We start from the raw sequence: 22,394 nt of genomic DNA on the forward strand, positions 1-22,394 counted from the left end.
GGTCCGCATTTATGTTGCAACATTTTACAATTCAATTTTGCGAGCCACTCGCAAAATCCTGGGAGACCGAAGACAATGTTCATTAATCGCTGTCTGACCTTTCCGTGTGTCACGTCGATTTTCGTTGTCGAATTGGAATTGTGACTGATAAGATTCCGGGAACATTTGCATATTTTGGTGAGAAGCGACGACGTGAGAGCCGTTAATTTCTGGTTGATCAGAGAGGTTTGCTCTCCTGATTGACTCGTTACGGCCGTTAACTAAATTAGTAAGGTGGCGGGTTGATCGAACATGCGTCGCCTAATCGTTTTCGGGGTAGCGATCGACGCGGGTCCGGTGATTTACGCGCCATTATCGGAGTCTGGCTCGCTGGATCGTTCTCTCGTTCAGGGACAGAGGAGCCAGAACGATTAGTGGTGAAAGTCTCTCGTGTGAATTACGACGTGTCCGAGAGGGAAGCGTGGTCCCGGACGTCGGTCGCTTCGCGTCGTCGTCGGTGCACGGTCGGCGACTTCTAATTTTTCGAAATGCTTACCGGGGCCGGCTGGCATTGTCGGAAATATTATCGAAGCCACCGAAACGACGCTATAAAGACGCGAGTTAACGGCCTCCGTCTGCCAGCGAATGGAACGTATTTCGGTAATTAACTTCGTCACGTTCACTTCGCCGAAGTGGTTCGAGGGGTCTTTTATGATTTTCCTGGTTAATACTCTTCTTCGTCTCCCTCCCTCTTGTAATCCTCTCTCGATCCTTCCGTGCGAATTCTCCATAAACGCACCCTGGTTTATGCTCGGAAGCTAATTTTATATTTAACGCGCGTTAAGAGCCGTTTCGCGGGTATTGGCTGAATTAATGAAGCTGTTCGACGTCGTGAAAGAATGCCGGGAACAACATGGTAAGTGGATCGATCTTTAATTCGAACCAGAGTCGCGCCAGATTAAGACTTGCGGCCCGGGCACGTGACTGGTACCGGCAAAGAAGGGGTAACTTTTTCCCCTCGATTCGTGCACACGGAAGTCGTAATTTCTCGAAGCAATCCTTGCAATTTTTATTCCGCTTGTACAAGCAGAAGATAATCCTGGTTCGAAGCTCGTATAATCGACAACGAAAACTGTTGCGGATCATTTCGGGCGGCCATTACGTCGACCCTAAACGTCGAGGAAAACGCCGGGGGAACAGGTCCCGGCGCTGCGCGACACACGAACACCGCTCGAACGAAAAGTCTACAATTTCGTCGATCGTCAAAATAAGCGCCGTAAATCCCGACAGACATCCGTCAGCCGTTTTCGGAACACGATCTGTTTACACGAGCATGTAGGAGCCGAGCTTAAATATCTTTTGACATCCGAATAGCCGGGTGCGCGCACGGCGCCGAGTTCCCGGCGACCCTCTGGACATCGTTGCGCCGGCCTCCCAGAGCTCGTAAAGACGATGTAAAAGTGATTTGCTGTCTGTCCGTCCTCGAAATCGTCGTCGTCGTATATCTTGTCCTCCCTGATCATTTCCATCCGGAGGAATCCGAAAATACATTTTTCTGCCGTTTATTCGATTTAATGACAATTTATCGTGTCATTAAACTTTGAAGCTGTATCGCCAACATCGAGCAACCTTTTTCATCGCTTCTGAAAACCAGTCGTTGTTGCTTCAGTGTGGACGTAGCTTTATCGTGGTTGCGAAATTGGCGAGCTCCTTCCAGTAACGAAAATGTTAGTTTGTACAATTGTCGAAGAACATTTTGAGTCAATTTTCAAGAACAGAATTCAGACTTTACCTCTAACCCTGAATATTTTCTAATCTATATACAAAATGAAATTTGTCGTGCCACACTTGAGAACATTTAGAAATTGATGAATAGTGTAGTATAGTAATTTTTAGTGGTCCCTCAGAGGAGACAGTCGAGTTAGCACGTCGCCCATTGCAGTAACGGATCCATCGTCGATCTAAGTAGACGTCCACGAAATTAGTTGTCGTTAATGCAAGGAGATGAACGTCGAATACAAGATTTTATGTAAAGTTACAAACGCGTTGACTCTTCCGCCGCATATTTATTACGAATAAACTCGAGATTGAATCTTATAATGTCCGCAGGTGGTCGACATAGCTGGTGCCCGAGCCGTATAGTTAGCTTCCCGAGATTCCGTTTTAAAATAAATTCGACGTGGCTTTGTATCGTGAGTTTGAGATACGAGGCAATAAAGGCGGCCGAAACGAGCGGAACATTGTGCGCCGCTTACGTAAAGACAGAAACGGGTCGAGATTAATTCGCGTGGCCGGTCCGGGTCCGGTGTTGTTGGCTCGCGAGGAATCCGCGTCATCGATTAACCGTCCGGGAGGGAACGATAAAATATCGTTTTATGAATCACTGTGTTTCGGGGCCGAGCAGAGAGCGGCGGCGGACCGGCGCGCGTTTATTAAGACGTCCCCGAAGCTTTCCGTGGCCGCGTAATTGCTCAGGCATGCTTGCGGTTTCCGTGATTTATCCCGTGTGACTGTTTTCAGCTGGTAGTCCGGACCCGGCAAGGATAACGCCGTGAATATATAATGAATCGGGCCGGAGCTGCCGCGGGTATATTGAGCCATCAGGTAGAGGAGACAGCCTATCGAGCGGCGCTCCTAAAATTCTCGATCGCGCGCGGCCTTTTTATTTACGAGCCGGCTGGCCGACTAATTTCTTGAGTAATCGCGCGAAATTTAGTGTCACCTTTTAAGGCGAGACGGCCGGGACGACGGGAACGCGGCCGTTCGTGGAAAGGGGACCGGCACGGAACGCGCGAAAGTGTTCTTTCTTTGCAATTAGCGTTTTCTCGGCCGATCGTTAATTCCCGTCGAACCGCGCGCGCTCGAAAATTCAATCGGTTTCCAGCAACGGCAAGTTTATTGTTATGTGTGAGGAATACGGCGAACGACTTCCCTGGGTATTTACAATTACAGTCGCAGCTCGATTATATATCCGAACCTTCGATGTATCTCGAGCCTCCATTTTCCCAACACGTTTTACACGCAAATGGCTCCACGTAAGACTATTTACTGCACGAATTACTGAAAATTAAATTCAGCACTGTACCTTAACAACTGTTCTATTATTCGAACTCTCTTGTTTGCCTGTTTAGTTCGGATGACTCGCACGTAATTTCCTGCTATTCGCGCGTTGAAATCACTCGGCAGTGTGCTTGGAAATTCACTTTCAGGCCTTTTGTTATAGTATTCTACGATACAAACTCCACATTGCATTGTTTAGACTGGTCCTCGAGCAAACAGGGAAGTATCGCACGACGACCATGGCGAACGGATCCGCGATCCCGCGGCCGGCGCATTAATCAAGCGGGCAATTAGCCGGTGTAACCGAGAACTCCTTGAATAATGAATCGGCGTCCGGTGTTCGGATCCTAAACCCTTAACCCCGTCTCTCGGAACAAAAGGATCGGCGCGATCCCAATTGCCCGGCGTGTTTAAGGAAGTCGGGGTTGGCTCGGTCCGAAAAACCGTCGGCCGATGAAATATCCGCGAGAGCGCGTAATTGTCGGGTTTCCTTTCCTGCGGGTCCGAGGCGGCGGCGGCGTTCGCAGGCTCGCCGGTGCCGGACAGTTACAAAGCGCTCGATTAACAGTAAAAACGAGCAAACCGAGGATCGGTGAAGAGTAACAAATAGCACGATCGGTGCGGGTAGCTCGGAACAGCGGCGTTGGAGGCCGGGAGTGCGACGAGGAAGGAAAACGGGAGAGATACCCGGGGCTAGGAGCCGGAGAGTCGGAATCGACAGAGATAAGAACGTTCGATGGCAGGGAAAGAGTGGTTTAACAGCGGCGAATCGCGGATTTCGCCCGCGGAGCCAAAAACCGAGGCCGATTAAAATTGCTGCGGTGCCGGGAGACGGCTCAATTATCACCAGGCGCACAGCGCAGCGCGGCGTGGGCTCTCGCGGCCGTGTGAACAGCTTGGACGCGCATGCGAACGCTCGCAAACGCTTGCAAACGCGCGCGAGTGAACGGACCGAGACCAGGAGGAGGCTGGAGCCTCGAGCGACCGGCGGCGCCCGTCTTCCCGGATAAATTATCGTTGTTAATGACATATTTATTGGCCGTACGCCGACGGATACCGGGAAGCATCGCTCGGTATAATTTGCTGATTCGAGGTAACCCCGATCCTTCTGCTTCCTCTTCTTCCTCGCCGCCCCCCCCTTTCCTGTCCCTTCCACTCTCCTTTTCGATGGGATTCTTCGGTTCTTTCGTGGTCACCAACCACGAGACTCCTCCGGAAAGTAAAAACCGATTGATCGTGGCTGCTGCGCGGACTCTTGCGCGTTCTCGCCACGTGGTATCGTTCAATTTGCATCCAATGGAGCACTTGTGTGAACGACATTGCTCTACCCAGCTGACTCTCTTCAAATATACTGTGTACACGATGATAAAATGTTCAAATGTTAAGGGTGCCGAGAAGTTCGTTAGTCACAATCTGTGGATGATGAAGCCCTTTTGAGCAAAAGCAAGAATTGGGTCAAGTGTATTGCATGTATGTAGTAGATAATTTTAAAATGATTTCGTCGGAAATTGTCTGATTCATCAGAAGTCTCAATGCAGTGTACAGGGTGTATAAAAAGTAATGGTTTACACCTCTGAATCGGTGGACAGTTGTAAGAGAAACTTGCCGCGGAATCGTTTATCACAAAGAAAATTGTTGGTAAAGTTGTTTTTTACATCAACACCTTAACCAGAAGAGATATCATCCAGAAGAGAGAAAGTTTGAAAGAAGCCACATGTCGCAAACAAATAGTTATCGACATATGAGCTGTTAAAGCTTTTGCAAATTTTGATTGTGTGGAATTATACCTGTAGACAAAAACATACTACTACAATCCACACTACCGTGTCGATGAGACAGAACATAATCATGTGCGTGCCTCGAGACAAACGAAATTTGAAGGGACATTCGTGGCTAGGCCTGTACGACGTCATCGTTTCTCTGCCCATTCGGATCATAAATTTGAAGTTGCAAAATTTGAAAGAATACCTTATATCCATTATTATAAGAGTATTAATCCTGTATTATAGAATGTTATCGTACCTCACCGTTCCCTCAGCGGATAAAGGAGAAAGGTACCAATTTTAAGTCCGGTAAAGTAAAGTTTACCCACTTTTTCTCTTCTCGATGAGTAGAAGGTATTGATGTAAAAACAATTTTGCAAGTTTCCTTTACAAATGTCCACCGATCCAGAGATGTAGATTCACCCCTAGGACGGATGACCATTATTTTTGATACACTCTGTACATAAAATGATTGAACGTGCGCAGCAACGTTGTGTGCCAAGTATATTTCAAACAGTTCTTTTTACGTTCGTTTTAATGCATTCGGGTCTTATTTTTCACGACCCCCGTATTTTTCTCAGTCGGCTGCCGCCGTTTTGTTCCTCCCATCCGAGTTCCGTTGATCTCACCGGGACTGATTAATCGAAGAGAGACGCCCCCGAGCGACCAGAAAATCGCGAATACACCGATCGAGAGGTGCGCTGCAAGTAATTGTGGTTACACGTGTGTGTGTGCGTGTCCGCGCGCGTGTACGTTGATCGTCGTCGAGACGAATTCGCGCGAGTCGAAACGGATCGGGGCGCGTGGACGTGTAAAAAGCGGCGGGTTTTTCGTAGAGCTCGTTTGTCGCGCACCCGGCACTCCGACCGGGTAATTAAAGGGCCGACCGCCACGGTTTTAATTAATCCGGCCGGCCATTGTTTGGCGGTGGTCGTGACGAGACCGAGTTCCTAGAAGTCGACGGGTTTTCTTTTTCGTTTCCACTTTGGAGCACCGTTTCTAAAGACTAGACACTAATTTCGTGATTTCAGCCGGCTTCAGTCACAGTCAGCAGACAATTAGCTGTAATCAACGAAATGAAAATTGACAAAAAACAACTCAATAGTGAAGAATAAATACATAAAATGGAAACTTCACCGATAAATGTTCCTCTTCTAATAAATGAAATGAATTTTTGAGAAGAAAGTTCTTTTCATAGAAATGGCGAAAGTACCTCTTGAACACACCTCGAATCCAATTGTTGCAATAACGGTTCGAATGAAACAATCGATGTTCGTAGGTAGGAGGATCGATATCGACGCGCGAGAAGATCAAGAGTTCAAGAGTCGCACGTTCGAATAGAATGCAACAGTAACAGTAATGATTTATACGGTATTATCGAGGCCCTAATGCGGCGCCATTTAAGCATCATCAACGCAGAAAAATACCAATCGCAAATGTTAACGTCATTCGCGTTGACGATCCATTCGCGACGTACTCGCGTCGTCGACAATACGCAAAAAGAACGGAAGGAAACATCCTCCTTGAATTCCGGCGACGCCGTACGCATTCTCCTTTCATGTCGCGAAATCCGTCCCTCCCCGCGGAACCTTATCAGGACACGCGAATCGTCCCTTAATGATGATTAATGAGCGTCGCGTACGCACACAAATGACGCCGCGGCGTTGCGTAACTTTCGCGGTAATTAGCGAACACAATCGTAACTCAGCGATCTGTTGAGACGCCGTCGCCTTTCGAACGGTATTAATTATTTTGTCACTGGCTGAATACCGACTACCAGGTCTCCTCTGTGCTGCGGCGGGTGTGAATTCTTTCTTTCTGTCTTGTACCGGCGCTTGACAAAGGTGAAATCAGCTCATTAGGTGCCGGGGCATTGATATATCTCCAGACATCGGAATGGGAATCGTCATTATAGGTGAAGCAAAATTAGTAGATGTCTCGAGTAATTGTTGTCTAGAGAATCTTGATGCACGACGATTAATACGCACGCCGACGTGATGCGATTAAATTGCGCTTTGTTAACAGTCACGTTCTGTTTAACCGCGTTCGAGAGTCTCTTCGGGGTCTCCCACGGTCGCTAAAACTGCAATCCTAGAATATATTTAATGGGAATATATTTTACTATATTCGGAAAAACTTAATTAAATTATAATACTTAAAATAATAAATGGAAAAAACTATGATTTTTATGGTTTTTTCACAGTTTCCGCTATGAAAACAATATTTGCGCCAATTTTCACTATCATATTCGTAATTAGCACGTTAAAATACGTAAGAATACAGAGTATGAAAAAAATAGGAGGTATGGGCTTCTCGGGAGTACACCGCTATATTTTTTAACCCCTCGTGTGTAGTACATCGAGTCATACTCGTGATGATTTCAGACCCAGATAAATATCTATTTTATTGCTGTTCATACGATAGATATCAATTTTCTTTTTCTAGGGAATTATGAACACACGGCGAGAAGTTCTAATCGCTGCGACCATAAAAATAAATCCTAGTGCGAGGGGTGAAAATGCATCATAGCCGAAGGTTGTTTAATTTTGAAGAAGAAAATTTTAGGGAATAAAATTATTTCATAGAAAATTTTAATATTAGTGGAGGAATACAATTTCAGCTTACAAAAATGACGAGGCTCTACTTAGATTTTGTGCAATTTTTATTCCAATATATGCTTGGATAAACAAATTTATAAGCAACTTCATAATTTCAATAATTGTAAAATGAAAAATATAAAACTGTTCGTTTGACTAGCAGTGGTAGGTTTAGTGTTAAAATCTCGTCGAAATACACAGAATGTAAAATTCCATCCCCCCACTTGCAACGACAAGATCACCGCTCCCTAATTAGTCGTTCCCCGAAATATAGAGGATACAAGAAACAGTTCAGACAGTCTGATGTTCGCCGGAATGGCATTAAAAGCGGAAACCGAGTGAAGAGTCGTCGTGCAATCACTCGTAACCGCGAGGTTCGACTCGGGCCCGAGGAAATTGGCGATGCGGTGTAAGATGGTACATAATTCGATTGGATAAGTCCGTACCTCGAAATAAGGATCAGCATCATTGTAACAAAATGAGATTGCCACCGAATAAAGTTGTAATCGAATCGCCCGGGACCATGTTGCTGTGAGTCGTTCTCCTTCGTTTCTTGTTTCTCTTGTACGCCGGTTGTCGGAATATGGGAATGATAATCGATCCCCGTCGGTTGGAACAAATACGCGGAATCGATTCGATTAAATTTTACCGGACAGAACATTATCCAGTCAATATCAAATTAAAGAAATGAGAGGTTACGCATGCTATCCTGTAAGAGACGTAGACGCAGCTTAACCTCTGTAACCACACTCTGCTGGTAATAAAATAAACGGCAACCGATTATGTATTATCGTACCGAAATTATCCAGCCATTTTCGTAGGGATTAATCAAAACGCCAGATGAAAAATGTTTTATCCATTTTGCTGAAAGTCTGATCGAATGGTAGTTGCATTAACGAATGAATTGCAGCTTGTACAAAATTCGCAAGATGCTCCTCGAGAAATTACGAGATTCTCTCAATCAGTCAACCTCCTCTCACTTGCTATTCAATGTTTTAATAATAGTTTCGAACTTAGGTAAAAATTAAATTGCACGTTTACACAGTTTTCAAATAGACATTTAGTTTCTCTGTTTAATTGGAGTCTGTGAAACAATGCACATCTGGTCGAAATTATTCTTTTAAACAGATCCATATTTGAGAGACATGTTTTACCAAATATCTTGGAAATTATTAGTCAGATTTCAAGTATGGCTATTTGTTACTTTTAACGAAATTCTAAACTGTAACAGAAAACCGATTTTTGTTCTAACAATTGCAATACGAGAGAAAGTAATTCTGTTCAAGAAAAGTTTCCGAAAAAGGGATAGGGTCCGCGAGTTTATCCTTCGAAAATGCAGACGGCGGAATTCGCAGAGGCAAATGCAGCCGATCGAATTTCGCGGGGAGGCGGACGGAGAGCGGAGAATGGCTGGAATAATCGTATCCGTAATTGCTGCGGGTTTTTTAGAAAAAGCGCGCGAAGAATGCGGCCGAAAGAAGCCTGGGTGGTACGAGACGCGTTTCGTGAGCGTGTTCGAGGAGAACCGTGCGTCGTCGCTCGGAGGCCGGCGTCTATCGGCGCGCGGTTTTTGGGCGGCGGGAAAAAGGCCGCGCGGCGCGTATCGCTCGAGGAACGAAGCTACGGTGAATCTCTAATTATCCCGGCGTGGTCTTAGGGCGTGCGTTTTTTTCACGCGAAACGTGCCCGTGACGCGCGGCCCCGGCAACCGGGGAGAGATAATGACAAGTCGGTGTAATTACGCATATCGAGCTGCGACGTAATTTCACAACAAACGGGGGACGGAACTCGGACTGCTGATTTACCGTGGCGGCTGTCCACGACTCGTTTTCCTTTCCTTGAAAACTGCGGGGAAATAATTGCACCATCGGTAAATATTCAAGTCGACACTGGAAATAAAAGAACTTTCAAACTTGAAATACGACTTCTCTCTATCTTTACCCGTGACGTCCGGTAGCAGCATGCTGAACTATTTATTTATTTGCTCCTTGACTATTTTAGAATTCGAACAGGAAAAAAATTGAAACCACACTTATATTAAAATGCACTAAAAAAGGAGAAAATAATTTTTTTAGACATTAGTGACTATAAATAAAAGCATGGACCGCTGAACTATATTGACGTAATCTTCGTGGGCGCTCCACGCTTTTATTTATAGTCACTAATGTCTAAAAAAATTATTTTCTCCTTTTTAGTGCATTTTAATGTAAGCGTAGTTTTAAAAAATCTTTTTATATATCTTTTTATTTTCTACTTTTTAGTCTTTTTTAAATGGAACGCAAGATATAATTATATAATATAATATATAACAATATATTATAAATTTTTCAGAATCTTCTTATAATGTAGGATTAGTATTCTTGTATATAACAATGGATATGGATCTTTGCTTTCGGACAATCTCAAAATTATTCAAACAGAAAAATGAAAATTCATATAGTTCAGATTTAAACAGAAGAAAAATGGGACTGGAGGTATGGTTTCCTGTCACCTTCTGGAATTCGAACAGGAAAACGAAAATTAGTATTCATTTCCAATGCAGTTCTGAAATTGATTTTTGTTCACCACATTCTTTGAGAAATTTCCTAGAAGACTCCAGTGTGGATTCTAATAACGAACTCGCCAGATCGTCCTTGGTGTAGTCGATACTCCGAAAGAGCGTTTGGGCACAGCCAGTCAAATTTTCGATAAGCATCGCGACGACACCGATGATTAATGTTCCGGCCGAAATGTCGATAATCGAATCCTCGAGTACCGCCGGTGGTGCCATTACGATTCCTTGTCGAAATTAATAGCTTTGCGTAATAGATTTCGAGACGATTTCTCGATAGTTTCAATTTAACACTTTCGATCGACGCGTTCGATGAACCCAACCAAACCTGACTCTCTTCGTTCCCATTCACCGAAACTACATAAACGGATTTTTATTTCTGCGACCATTGAGTCACAACAACATGTTCATAACTTTCCGTGCGTTCACGGACGACGGCGTAATTACTAATTTGCATAATGGCCGCAGAAACTACGGAGAGCTTGTTCGTTAGCCGACTGGATAGCGATGAAACTGAAGATAATTATATTTTTCCTGGGATATGCCATAAAAATCTTTAATTGAAATCTAAGACGGGTAAACCGTAAAACGGTAATGACCCGTTTGATGGTTGACAGATGGGTACGAGGTTCATGGAAACCGGAAAAATTGCAAGTTTATGTGGCGAAATATTCCACACGAAGAGTGTGCGAAAAATTTAGCAAGCTCCCTGTAGCAGTAAATACGTTCGTTTAATATGAATAATTTATGCGTTGATTTACGACACTGCTACAGTCCTTTCTGTTATAAAATTAGTACGCGTTTAAAATACATTTACAATCATGTGGGTAATGTCTCAATCGAATGTTAGTAGTACAAACATAATACAGTCTAAAGTATTATACAATTGACGAACTGTTTGATAATTTTCGAATGAAATGCATCACTAAAATTGCCAAAAATAAATTTTTATTTTGCCACGTCTTCCACGGTGGTCGGTCGTCGAGTCTTCCCTCGAATTCCTTCGCACTTCGCACCTGTTCGCGCCTTGTCCCGCGGAACGGCCCATATTCGCATAAATCCTGCGAAGCATAAGCGCGAACTCGTTGCGTGTCGTGCGTGAGCGTCGCCAGTGGCACCGAACACGTGTAAAATCGGCCCGGAGAATGCGTGTACCGGCGGCGTTCACGTCGGCGTACATGTCGACCCCCCATGGACGATTACAAATCAAAAACTAGACTCCATCGAACCACGAAATCGCAAGACACACTGGTTACTGCCTTGAAAAAGCTTCAATCGCATTTCCGTAAAATAATATCGCGGTCTCGTTTCGTGGCAGTTTAACAAAAGAATAATTAATGATTTTAGTAAGCTAAAGATAATAAATATATCGATGTTCTTCAATTTTTTAAATGCATAAAAAAAGACGTGAAGAAACAGGTAAAATACATTGACAAATTGGGTATCGTTCCCGGCCGTTCGAAGTAATTAACGAAATAAAGTATCCCAACTGACGCAACATCGCATTCCTGGCCGATACGAAATCTTAAGAGACTGTCGACGTGGTAACGAACGAATCGAGGAACAGGTCGTCGAGGGTATACCGAATTTGATAAGCCGGAGAAACCCGTCGCGTCAGCGTTGGAAGTGTTCCGCGTTATCGATGAAAAAGTAATATCGACTGGTGAAACGAGTTCGTCCGGTAGCTTTATTATACGCGCACGTCCGAACGAGCATAGAATCCTCGTCGAGCAGGAACGCGTTTCGAACCTTTTGCCCGTGAGACAGACACTGTTTAGTCACTATGTTTCCACTTTCTGATCAAACAACTTTTAATTATATCCGAAGCAATATCTCAGGAACGGCAGATAGCGGAGCGCGGCGAGTTGTAATACAGAGAACGCCTCTAACAAGATTAAACGATCGTTGAACACCGGAGCGAAGATCCTATGTCGCTTCGATCACGGGGCAGTTAATGGCCGATCAACGACCGGCCTGAAAACGGCAAAACGACGAGAGGATCGCGCGTTAAAGCACGATCGAACGATCGCAGGTCCGGAGCAAACATCGTGGTGGACGGTTGCGGTTTTATAGCCGTCGCCGATACACCCGGGTGCGTTGGTCTATTTTCCCAGTGGTGGAAACGCGTCGCTTTGGCGACCGTCACGTTCCCGGACAAGAAGTCGTAGCGTAACCGCCGATAATCCTTTCGGGAAGATTCCGTGCTTGATTGGGAGCTAATCCAATAATTAGCGGTCGTTTCGATCCAATTACTTCGTTAATTGCCGCGTCGTATTTCGAATGCGGATCGGCCGGTTTTTCGCGGTATTTATAGATCGCGAAAGACTCCGCACAGGTTTTGACACCGTGTAAAATATCCACCGGGAATTCCGCCGACATCGTGTACACGCATTGTAGAAATAAACGAGCGCGACCAGCAAGAGAGAGAGTGAGAATCCCTACAAAACTATTAACGCCGCTTCTCCAAATCGATTTGTCCAACAACGCGTGAAGTCCGACGGCGAACGGGCCGCGGCGCGGCGCAGGCTGATCGAGTGCGTTGCTCCAGAACAGCGCGAAATCGACAAGCGTAGAACGGCTCGAACACGGCAGCGAGCTTGTCCGTTTCTGGTACGCTTGGTTCGTTTCCGATCGGGAATCCGAGATGGGCCGAGTCCCCCGAAAATCGAACTGCTTTCTTTCTTTCCTCGTCGACGTCGTCGGGGCAACATTGTAACCCGACGCACCGGGCGAAACGTCGTTCACGAGCTTCCCAAGCCAACAGGGAATGGTCCTAGGTGGCCGGCGCGGCGCGCGAGATGATTGATAACTCTCTTGTAACGCGTTATCAGCCGTGGCGTGCACGTTGTTATGTTCACGTCAGGAACGTGACGCTGATAGACGGCTGGCCTATCCTCTCTCCTTTGTCTTTCAGCGTCGCCTCGCCGTTTCCTCTTCCCGCGTGCTGCCTCCGCGCGACCTGTTGCCGTTAATTCGAACTTACGTGTCGGCGTGTTAGGATCTCGTCCTTTTTCCTCGATTCGACACTCTTCGCGGCCGTGTCTCTCCACCTCGGTGAAGCCATCCGGTGTCGTTTAATGGGATGGAAACGGATTTCTAGAGCGTGAAGCCTGCGATCTCACAGGATCGAGCAGATGGGACGGACTGGAAAAAGAACGTCCAGAAAATCCTCGCAGTCGAGAACATCCTTCACGTGGAGTAGCTCGTTGAGTAACAGAAATAGAGGAAACAGAGTTAAATGTTTTCCATCGCGGTTGGAAGGCACTGTACGCTTTTCTTATATGTATATCATTCTCGCACACCTCAAGTTTTGTTAATCTCCATAAGCGTTCCACTCGCTCCCCTCCCAAGACTCGCCGTCACCTTTTTTCGGACGATGAAAAGATCTGATTAGTCGTCCAATTCGTGGGGAGTCAACGCGATCTATTAAATTAGATAGGATCTGTTAGAGGCAATAGCCCCCGCGAGCCACAGATGATCTATCTATCTTCTCCCAATCATTGATTACCGGCGAGGACCGAGCGGAGAGCAGCTACCTACGTAATTCATCCAACTTGTTCGAATGTCATCCGGCAGGGACGAGGTCGAGGGACGAACAAAGGGCCTGAGCTGTTAGCGAACAGCTCCGAAACAGCCACGTGAATGGAGCACGACTCTAGCCGGTTGTCCGATCGGGCCTTGGTCACGAGCGAGCCGCTCTAGCGGTGAATTCTCAGGGTCGAGCGCCGGCAGCGGATTACAAGCGCCCCTCTTTTACTCTCGAGCGAACCCTTTCGTGTTCTCCCTGTCCGCGAACAATCGGAACATCGACGGGCTCGTTTCTGCACGAGGCGACAAATACAACAAACCGAGCACAATAACGCTTTTAGGGTTATGGAGACTCTTATGAGTCAATATCGCGTCCGAGGGGAGGACGAAACTGGTTCCGAGGACGTGTTCGTACAGATTTGTAGCCTTTTTTCCCTGCTGTTGATCTGGATGACTAGGTGGTCATGAATACAAAGGGTCCTTGAAGTTTAAGGGATGAACTGACTCGTAAGAACCTTTCATCCCTTTCTACGGAAGCCGCAGGTTGAGCGCAGCCATTGGAATTTAGATGTTTAACGTCGCCTTCGTTCTTACTGTTATTTCGCCAGCTTCGAAATAACTTCCTGCTTAATCACGCTCGTAGCGCTTGTAACGCGTGTTACCATCGCCTAAAGGAACTTATGAGTCTGTTACGTAAATTCCTGATGACCCATATATGGCGACTGGAATCGACATCGACGCGTAATCGAGACGATATCGTTCACCTCTGCTCCAATGATTTTCCGCGAACCAACACTCCGTCCCGGACACGGTCATTTAACCAGTTCTCGGTCGGTTTGCCCCGCGATTCTCACAGTTCGTGGGCCGTTCGATGCACGGGGCACCGTGAGCATCGACTCGCTCGCGATGCTCATTAGCAGGCTGCTTCTGCCGATTCCGCGCGATATCTTAATCCTTTAATGAAACGTTTCTACTTGATTTCTAATTTAAAGGCCTGATCGCGAGCGTTCCCCGCGGAACGGGTCGACGCGGCCATCTTTACTGCCACTGCGGTCGTATAATAGGAGCGGAGGTGTAATTTACTCGGTGCAGACCGCGAATGTGGCGGGAAAATACCTATTTCTCGACCGGATTTACCCGATAAAATATTACCTTTTTCGACGGTGCTTTTTAATCTCTGTAAATATTTCATTTCCCCACTAGGAAAATTTAGTTTTATTATTTTAACTGTATTATTCTCCTTCCTCCTGTCATATCTGCGTCTTTCTGCCGCTTTTTAACGTTCTCGGAATCGAACACCTGGATGTGTTGAGCTTTATCCAATAGATTATGAAATTATAGTTATGCATGTTGAATTAAATTATGCATTAGAGGACAACATAGTTGATTTTAAAGGTAAAAAGAATAATGATTAGAAAAATCAGAGAATTTCCGGTACGACATTCATAAAAGTTTCGAATCTGTTCTATCAAAATTCGAATATACTTGCAAGTATTATTTCCGTTTATCAAAATACTTGTAAAAGGTTCGAAACTGTCTGGCATAGGTTCGACTACACTCACGAGTACTATTTCTGTTTTTCGAAGTACTTATAGAGAGTTCGAATTCAATCAATCAAAGTTCGAATCTGTTTAGGAGATACTTGATCCCACCGCTACATGTACGTTATAAAGTACATCACAATTTACATATTTATTATTATGCTTCTTTTAGAAAAGCATTTTGAGTTGTAACTTTCCTCGGAAGCGGAGTTACATTACAAAGTAAAAAAGATCGTAATTCATCGAACGGCTGCGTGATTGTGTTTGCGGAGATAAAGTCGGCGGATAATGCAGAAGGAATTCGGCTGTACGGGGCCGTAAAATGAGGGGATTCCTTGCGCCGAAGTTGCAGTATCTCCATTACGTCCACGCGAACGATAATTTCGTGTCTCGTTACACATCGAGGCTCGGGCCTTGGTGAAAAAGGGACGGCGAAGGGTTTCGGTAGGTGTGCAGCAGAAATAATACCGAAGCTCGCGTAATAAAGCTGCGGGCGTCCCGCTGCGCGGATACTGGACGAGGTGAACGCGACCGCGGCCCAATTACCGAGCGTATTCGCGCGGCCGCGAACCTAACACGCGACCGACCATCTGCTAATTTATCCGGGACCATTCCCGGGGCACTTGTCGCAGCGGGTGTGCCATGGTAACGTTCGGAAGTAGTCCGCTCGCGTTTGCGAGATGCCGTCCACGTTGCCCGAGTCCGCGCGAAGGGCGCGTAAAATCTTTCATTTTTATTAATTAAGTGCGCCGGGACCCTGGATTATTGAAAAGGTATTTCTGTTTCGGAATGGCCGTGGATCGAGGTTTTATTAGTATCTTTATTACGTTTATAGCGTGCATGTACACAGCCGTTAAAAGATATTCGATCGTTTGCAATATTTACCGACCGGCGACGGAATAAATGGCGTCGCGCGGTTTATTGTTTTATTAGTATTACCGTTTCCCTTTCTCGTCGCGGCGTTTAACGATCCCGGACCTTTGTAAATCAGTCAACGGGTGTTTGTTAACACCTACTGCCTGCTGCGGTTTAGTGCATTAACAACCTTGTTTTTTTTCTTCGTTTCTTGCAGAAGCACCTGGAGAGCTTGGCTGGGTGCTCACCCTCGTGATAGTGTCCCTCGTGTCAGCGGGCATCGGCGCCGTGGTCATGGTGACGCTTCTTCATTGCCGGAGGTCAGTATAATCAACATGATTTTTTTCACTGTGTCGTTCATTTATTTCTTTTTATCAAAAACTTGAAATCCATTTTCAATAAAAATATATATTCCCGATCGGATGTCCGATCAATTCGTCAATAGAATATAAACGCGGAACCTTTAGTAATCGGGAAAGGTGCTCGAGGATCAATGTCCGCAGAAGTGTTCACTCTAAAACTGATCTGGCCATTAACGAATTAATCAGCCGATCAATGAGTCGGAAGCTCGACTCGCGGGCCTAGGTATCGATTCCGCCCAGTCGAATTCAATCACCGATCTCGGATTTATCGGTCCGATCACGGAATCTCGAATTGAAATATGAGATCACAAACACCTGCGCGCGGCTCGGTTCAGTTTCCATGAGATTGCCTCTCGAAATCCATACAAAGAGGAAACCGGGCGGCGATGCATCTCGATACGGATCGGCGATCAGGCCGATCCGCGAAACGATCGCGGTTTAGCCGGGGCCCCGAGTCTCGATCGCTCGCCGGATCGATTCCCTTAAATTACCGCCTACCCGCAATGCATCAAAATCGAGGCTGGCCCGATCCGTAATAAGGAGGGCGAACCGGTTGCTAACTAGATCGATCGATTCGAATCCCGGTCGGTCGTGTGACAGTGCAAAAAACCGAGGAGGAAACAATGAGCGCGAAAAAAGGCGAGAAAAAGGCGAACAGAGAGAAAGGGAGAAAGAGGAAGATGAAGGAAAGATCTCCTCGCGAAGGCGCTACAACGAGGGACAGCGGTAACTATGGCCGACCGTTCGCTCCAGCATGACGAGGAATCGCCTCGGATCTTTATAGCGATCCACTTCCTCCGACGATCGAGACAAAGACTCGTATTCAGAGCGCGGTTAACGCGAATTTTTCTCGGACGTCATATCCCCGCGTTGCGATTTTAATGGCCGGTTACCGCGGTTGCACTCGAGTGACGATACCGGCGACCATACAGACCGAGCCACTTAAGATGATCATCTCCTGGACCTTTTTAAATTCACGGCCCGCAAAAAATGGTTATTGTACTCGTATACATACTATGTTCACCGCTTGGCAGCGCTTCAACCAGCTTTTGACATATGAAACTCTCGAGTCGGCCATTTATTTTATTGCTGCCGGGGCGGCGAACTGCTGGACGTTTACAGCGTTGTATAACACACTAACTTCGATAGTATTCCGGGGTAATTTAACCCTCGTACGCGTTCCTCAGGGCGAACATTCACTCGTTTACTTTTTGCGTACTGTCTTACATTCGTTTTACGGAGTACTAAAACTGACCATGCTATACATTATGCTATAAAAATAACGAAAATTTGTCTATCCAGAATTTATCCATCTTTTAATAATATGTGCCCGGAGAAATGAATTTGTTGAATTCCTCGTGGATCTTTAGAATCTCAATAATCCAATGTCATTCTTTGATCATGATTACTCCACAATATTAATCACAATGGACCTAGAAACATTGTTTGCTCGGAGAAGAGTATCCGACCAGAGCTTTAATTTAATTAATAATTAAACAAAACGTGTATTGAGAACTAGAGCAGGATTTTAAACTCTTAAAGTCAGATCTACCTATGGATTAATTAATCCAATAAATCGCATTACATATTGCAGACTCTAGCACTATCTATAATCGTATTGATATTTTCATTGAGTCTTTGAGTCTTTCAGTCTAATATAGTTTTCTAATATAGCTTGTACCATTAGTTTTCGTGCATGTCCCTTCTATGTTATTATACGAGTAGTCTTTCATTGTTTTCTACTGTAAACATTTATGTAAAAGGGCTTTGGTACGTTTATAATAAATAGTAATAACTTTGCCTTGAATTATGTCTGAGAATTTCGTTGTTATAAAACATTGTCGAGACTAAAGCGTCCCGCGTTTTGTTGTTACAAAGTGGTCGTTGGTGTTTCCCTCCTCTAATAGATTCATTCGTCTTTATGTTACAGGATGAAGAGCGCTGGTGGCAGAGGTAAGAGAATCTTGGCAGATTATTATAAACCCAGTGTTCTCATGGTTCCCTTCGCAGTTGTTCGGAATTGCACTTATTAAAACAGCTAATAGGATTACCCGTAAGCTGCTTATCGAGGTTACGGTTAATGTTCGCGTGTACACGCACGGCTGTTATTACTAGCCTCTATCAGAACGATTACGTTTTTTCTACATTCGTCTATTCGAAGTAGAATAAAATTGCAGCGCCGTCGGCTTAGAATTCGCCCGAACTGCAAGAAAACTCGTGAAAACCAATCTAATACGTGCATTCCTACCGAGAAAAGAACAAGTTGCATACATATATAACTGTCCGAGAATATTATTCGAAGCGTTCTCGCGGCGTTGATCAATCGAATCGGAATTTTAAATTTGAAAACACAAGAGTCGTGCCACCGGTAACGTATAGTTTGAATGATTACGGTCCAATTACACGAAATTGGCACAATAGGCACGCCAATCGAAGCGTGTCGGGATTGTAGTCGTAACGCTGACAGATCATATTCGAAATCATTCATAATTACACCGAGCCCCTAGCGGGATATCGATTCCACCTATTCTATGGTTCCCTTGCAGCCCGTTAAAATATGATATCCGCCCCTTAATAATTCCTATTATACCTCCTTTTGTGAATATTCCCTGTAACCTTATCTGTGGTCGAAAGGGCTGCTCGCCACGTGTGCCCGAACCATCGGCAGAAAGAATTCGATTCTACTCGAGAATAATGTTGTAAGGCTTCAACAAAAATTCCTGTTAAACACGTGAAGACGGTAGACTCGTTTCAAGGGTTGCAAGGGTGCAGGATTCGCCTTCTCATTTCTCGATAATACAAACGCGGGGGTTCAGTAGTCAAAAACGCTAGATAAAAGATCGATCTAGGGCGCTATCTTCCTCAAAAGCCCTATTTTTTCGTTTACGAGGCGTAATTTGCATTATTCTGCAGCGTAATTTGCATTATTCGGAAGTATACAACAGCGCATGTAGGTATGAAAATAGCCGAATAATGTAAATTTCGTCTCGTAAACGGAAAAATAGGTCTTTCGAGGGAGATAGCGCTCTAGATCGATCATTTATCTAGCGTTTTTTTCTGCTGAAAAACCCCGTGTTTGTGTATCGAGAAATAAGAAGGCGAATACCCCCTAAACAATATTTCTCAAGAAAGAGAAAAAATATGCTGAAAAAAGAAGATGATGGCTGGGCAGTTGAAAAGTTTGCAGAGTCGAAAAATTGAGCAACGTGCGTCCACTCTTCAGAAAATTTCAAAATGTCGTTGCAGTTTTAGATCGTAATCTGATAAAATGTTGTACTGCATTGAATCCGCTCGTGTTCGAAAATAAACGAAGGCTAGGCAGGGCTATCCGTCGCTCCCACGGGGCCGAAAAATCGAGCAACGTGCAGCCAATTAGGCCGTGCAACCTGGTGCAACTCACACTTCCAGCAACCACGGCCCTCGGGTTCCCAGAAACTTAGCAATCGAATCGATCTTACTCCGAAAGGGGAAGCGAATACTCGCAACACGTCTCTGTTACTGCCATTTCCTCTTGTCAAGGTCCTCGTACGTATCCGGATGTCGTCGGATCGGTCGGTTAGCGGCGAGAAGGTTCCCGGCAGCCTCTAGAGAGAGATAGAGAGAGAAAGATACACACAGGGGTCTTAGGGGGGGCCTTACGGGGGCCTCACACAGTCTCGCGACGTGCCGCGTCGATCGGTGCAAACGAGAAGCATAGTAGAGCCGTGGCGTCGAGTGTCAGCGTCGATTGGAGTTTAATTAGTTCGCATAATGAAAGCCGTTCACGGCGGCGTATGCAGCCGTGCTACCGGTGCGCTCTCGGGAGCACGTAAAGGGTACCAGGGCGACGCGACGGACGGCCGACATAAAGGACAGTGAAACGCGTCTAATTAACTTTCTGATTTAAAGTCACCCGCGGCACGATACGATCAACGAGCTGGCGCGCGGAGCGGCGGGAAACCGCCGGAGAGACCAGAAGGCTAACGGAGAAACAGAGACAGAAGGGCTCGATCGTGAACCGGCAGGGAGGAGGGCTGGTTACTACCGGACGAAGGATACAAGGGTCACCCGAATTAATTATCCGACACTCGTTTTACTGAATCACCCCGGACTCACTCGTCGATCTCCACCGATCCACGATTTGCCTTTTAAGTGCCCTTCACACCGAGACCTCGTGATCGGTCTCGATAGGCCATCGATCGGTCCTCGGCGCCGATCCCGTCTACGTTCTGCTGCGATTGCCATCTCTTTCGTTCTGCCACCTATCCCTGTTCTCACAATATTTTACATACCCTTGTCTTCTAAACGCTCTTTGCCGAGATGAACAGATTACTGCACTGCGGATCTTCATGCAAAATACACATTGTCCCCGCGAATTCTTTAATCGCTCTAACACATTCGAAATGATGTACAGTATTTTATCGATAAATGTCCCAAATGTCTGGTCGTTAAGTGTCCCAGAACTATCCCCACTTCTGCGGGGTGTACCCCCTTGAGGGGCCGTGAAACTCGAGAGGCCTAGGTCGTTGAGAAGTATGACATCATACGGCTCTGGTACATCGGTGAGACCACACTAATTCAAATGACAAAACTTCTTTGTTTTTCATTATTTTTTTATGGAACTTTCACCAACTTATTTGTGGCATTTTTTTTATTAAAATGACCCTAAACACGATATGATTTCAACTGTACTTAGTGGTTTAATTGACGATGAAAGTTTCGGGCGCAAGGAAACTTTCATCGTTCATTACACAAGTAAATATCGTCGGAATTATATCATATTTGGTATCATTTTGCATTAGAAAAATGCCACGAATATGTTGGTCAAAGTTCCATTAAAAAACGATGGAAAATAAAGAAGTTCATTAGTTATGTTTACACTTCTCGGCGACAGCGACGTCCTTCTCTACGTTCGGCAAAAGTCAAAGAATAGTAACCCTGGCGGATAAAATACTGTATTCACATTCGAGATTGAATTTAACACTTTACCTACCGGAAGCCTATTAGTAGGATTTTCAATAATTGTGCTGCATCAAAGGAAAGCATAGAAATTTTCTTTTACATTGCAATCTTAAATGAAACTATCAGATGACGTTATTGAGGGTGACTTGTTAGTACACAATGAAAATTGCTGTTGCTATTCAAGGTTCCATTAAAAAGTGTTTAGCCTTGTACCATAGATTTTTCAAAATTATGCAACAATCACCGGTCGGTAATGTGTTAAAATATCACACCACTTTCTCGCTATACCACGCTATGTTAATGATCCCAGCGGGCAATTCAACGAAAGTCCCATTAATTTCGACAATATCTATCCTCCTCAATAGAAATTCGCATACCGAAAAATCAGGAAAATTATCCACCGTGATGGCGAACCGTCGGAATCCCTATCTGAAAGATAACCAGTTCCCGGAAGCCAATTCTCGAGAACCACAGACTCATGCTGTCCGCGTCAAAAGCTGTTTGTAGGACTCGCGCGCGTACGTCTTCGCGTCAGCACAGCGTCCGGAAGTCCTTTCCATCCATCTGTAAGTTTCTATCAATTACACGAAAACCATGGTCACGTCGTATTCATCGTCGGGGTTTATTTATCCGACGTCTCTATAAACTTGTCAGCGAGTGAACTTACAGTTGTATCCGCCGCTTCCTCGTACGGGTGTAATTGGAATTCAGCTTGTAGAGTCGCGTGTGCGAGCGCATGGGTTCGTTAAACGATGGACGATGTCGCTTATTGAGAGAGACGAGTAATTTCATAGCGCAGGCGCGCGCGTTCCCGAATAGAAAACGAAGAGAGGATAAAGGGAAAAGGAAAAGAATCGCAGGAATTAATGAAAGTTCGTACGAGAAGCTTACAAGCGCCGCGCGAATGCCAGCGGACAAGAGAGGCGTTAATGGACGGCTGAAAGAGGCTGTGTTGCGTGGAAAGAGAATTAAAAAGAAGGACGAGGAGGAGAGAACACCGTGCACGCTGCGCTGGCTTCTCGTGCGATCGACGGGACACAATGGCGATTCGAGGGCCGGGCAGAATAGGTGAATCGAATGCGTTAATCGGCTTATCGCGCGTTCCTCGAGACCGATACGCCGAATCAGCTGCTGCACCCTGAAAGAGTCAACGACGGGATCGTGTGCATCCGCTGAATGCACGCGTATTCTCCGCCAGGGTTTTTACGCGGCTCGAT

The 22,394-nt window shown here is 45.5% G+C and overlaps 1 protein-coding gene across 2 annotated transcripts in view; it reads left to right on the forward strand.

Moving 5' to 3' along the window:
* The window catches only part of LOC143212423 (uncharacterized), a 124,651-nt gene that overhangs the window by 84,562 nt on the left and 17,695 nt on the right, over window positions 1–22,394 (forward strand). For both annotated transcript variants that reach the window (XM_076431254.1, XM_076431253.1), the window contains exons 3-4: window positions 16,092–16,194; window positions 18,167–18,189. In XM_076431254.1, coding sequence (XP_076287369.1) covers window positions 16,092–16,194; window positions 18,167–18,189 — 126 coding nt within the window. The remainder of the gene's footprint in view (window positions 1–16,091; window positions 16,195–18,166; window positions 18,190–22,394) is intronic.

The sequence above is a fragment of the Lasioglossum baleicum genome, chromosome 9 (assembly GCF_051020765.1).
Source record: "Lasioglossum baleicum chromosome 9, iyLasBale1, whole genome shotgun sequence".
Taxonomy (NCBI): Eukaryota; Metazoa; Arthropoda; class Insecta; order Hymenoptera; family Halictidae; genus Lasioglossum; species Lasioglossum baleicum.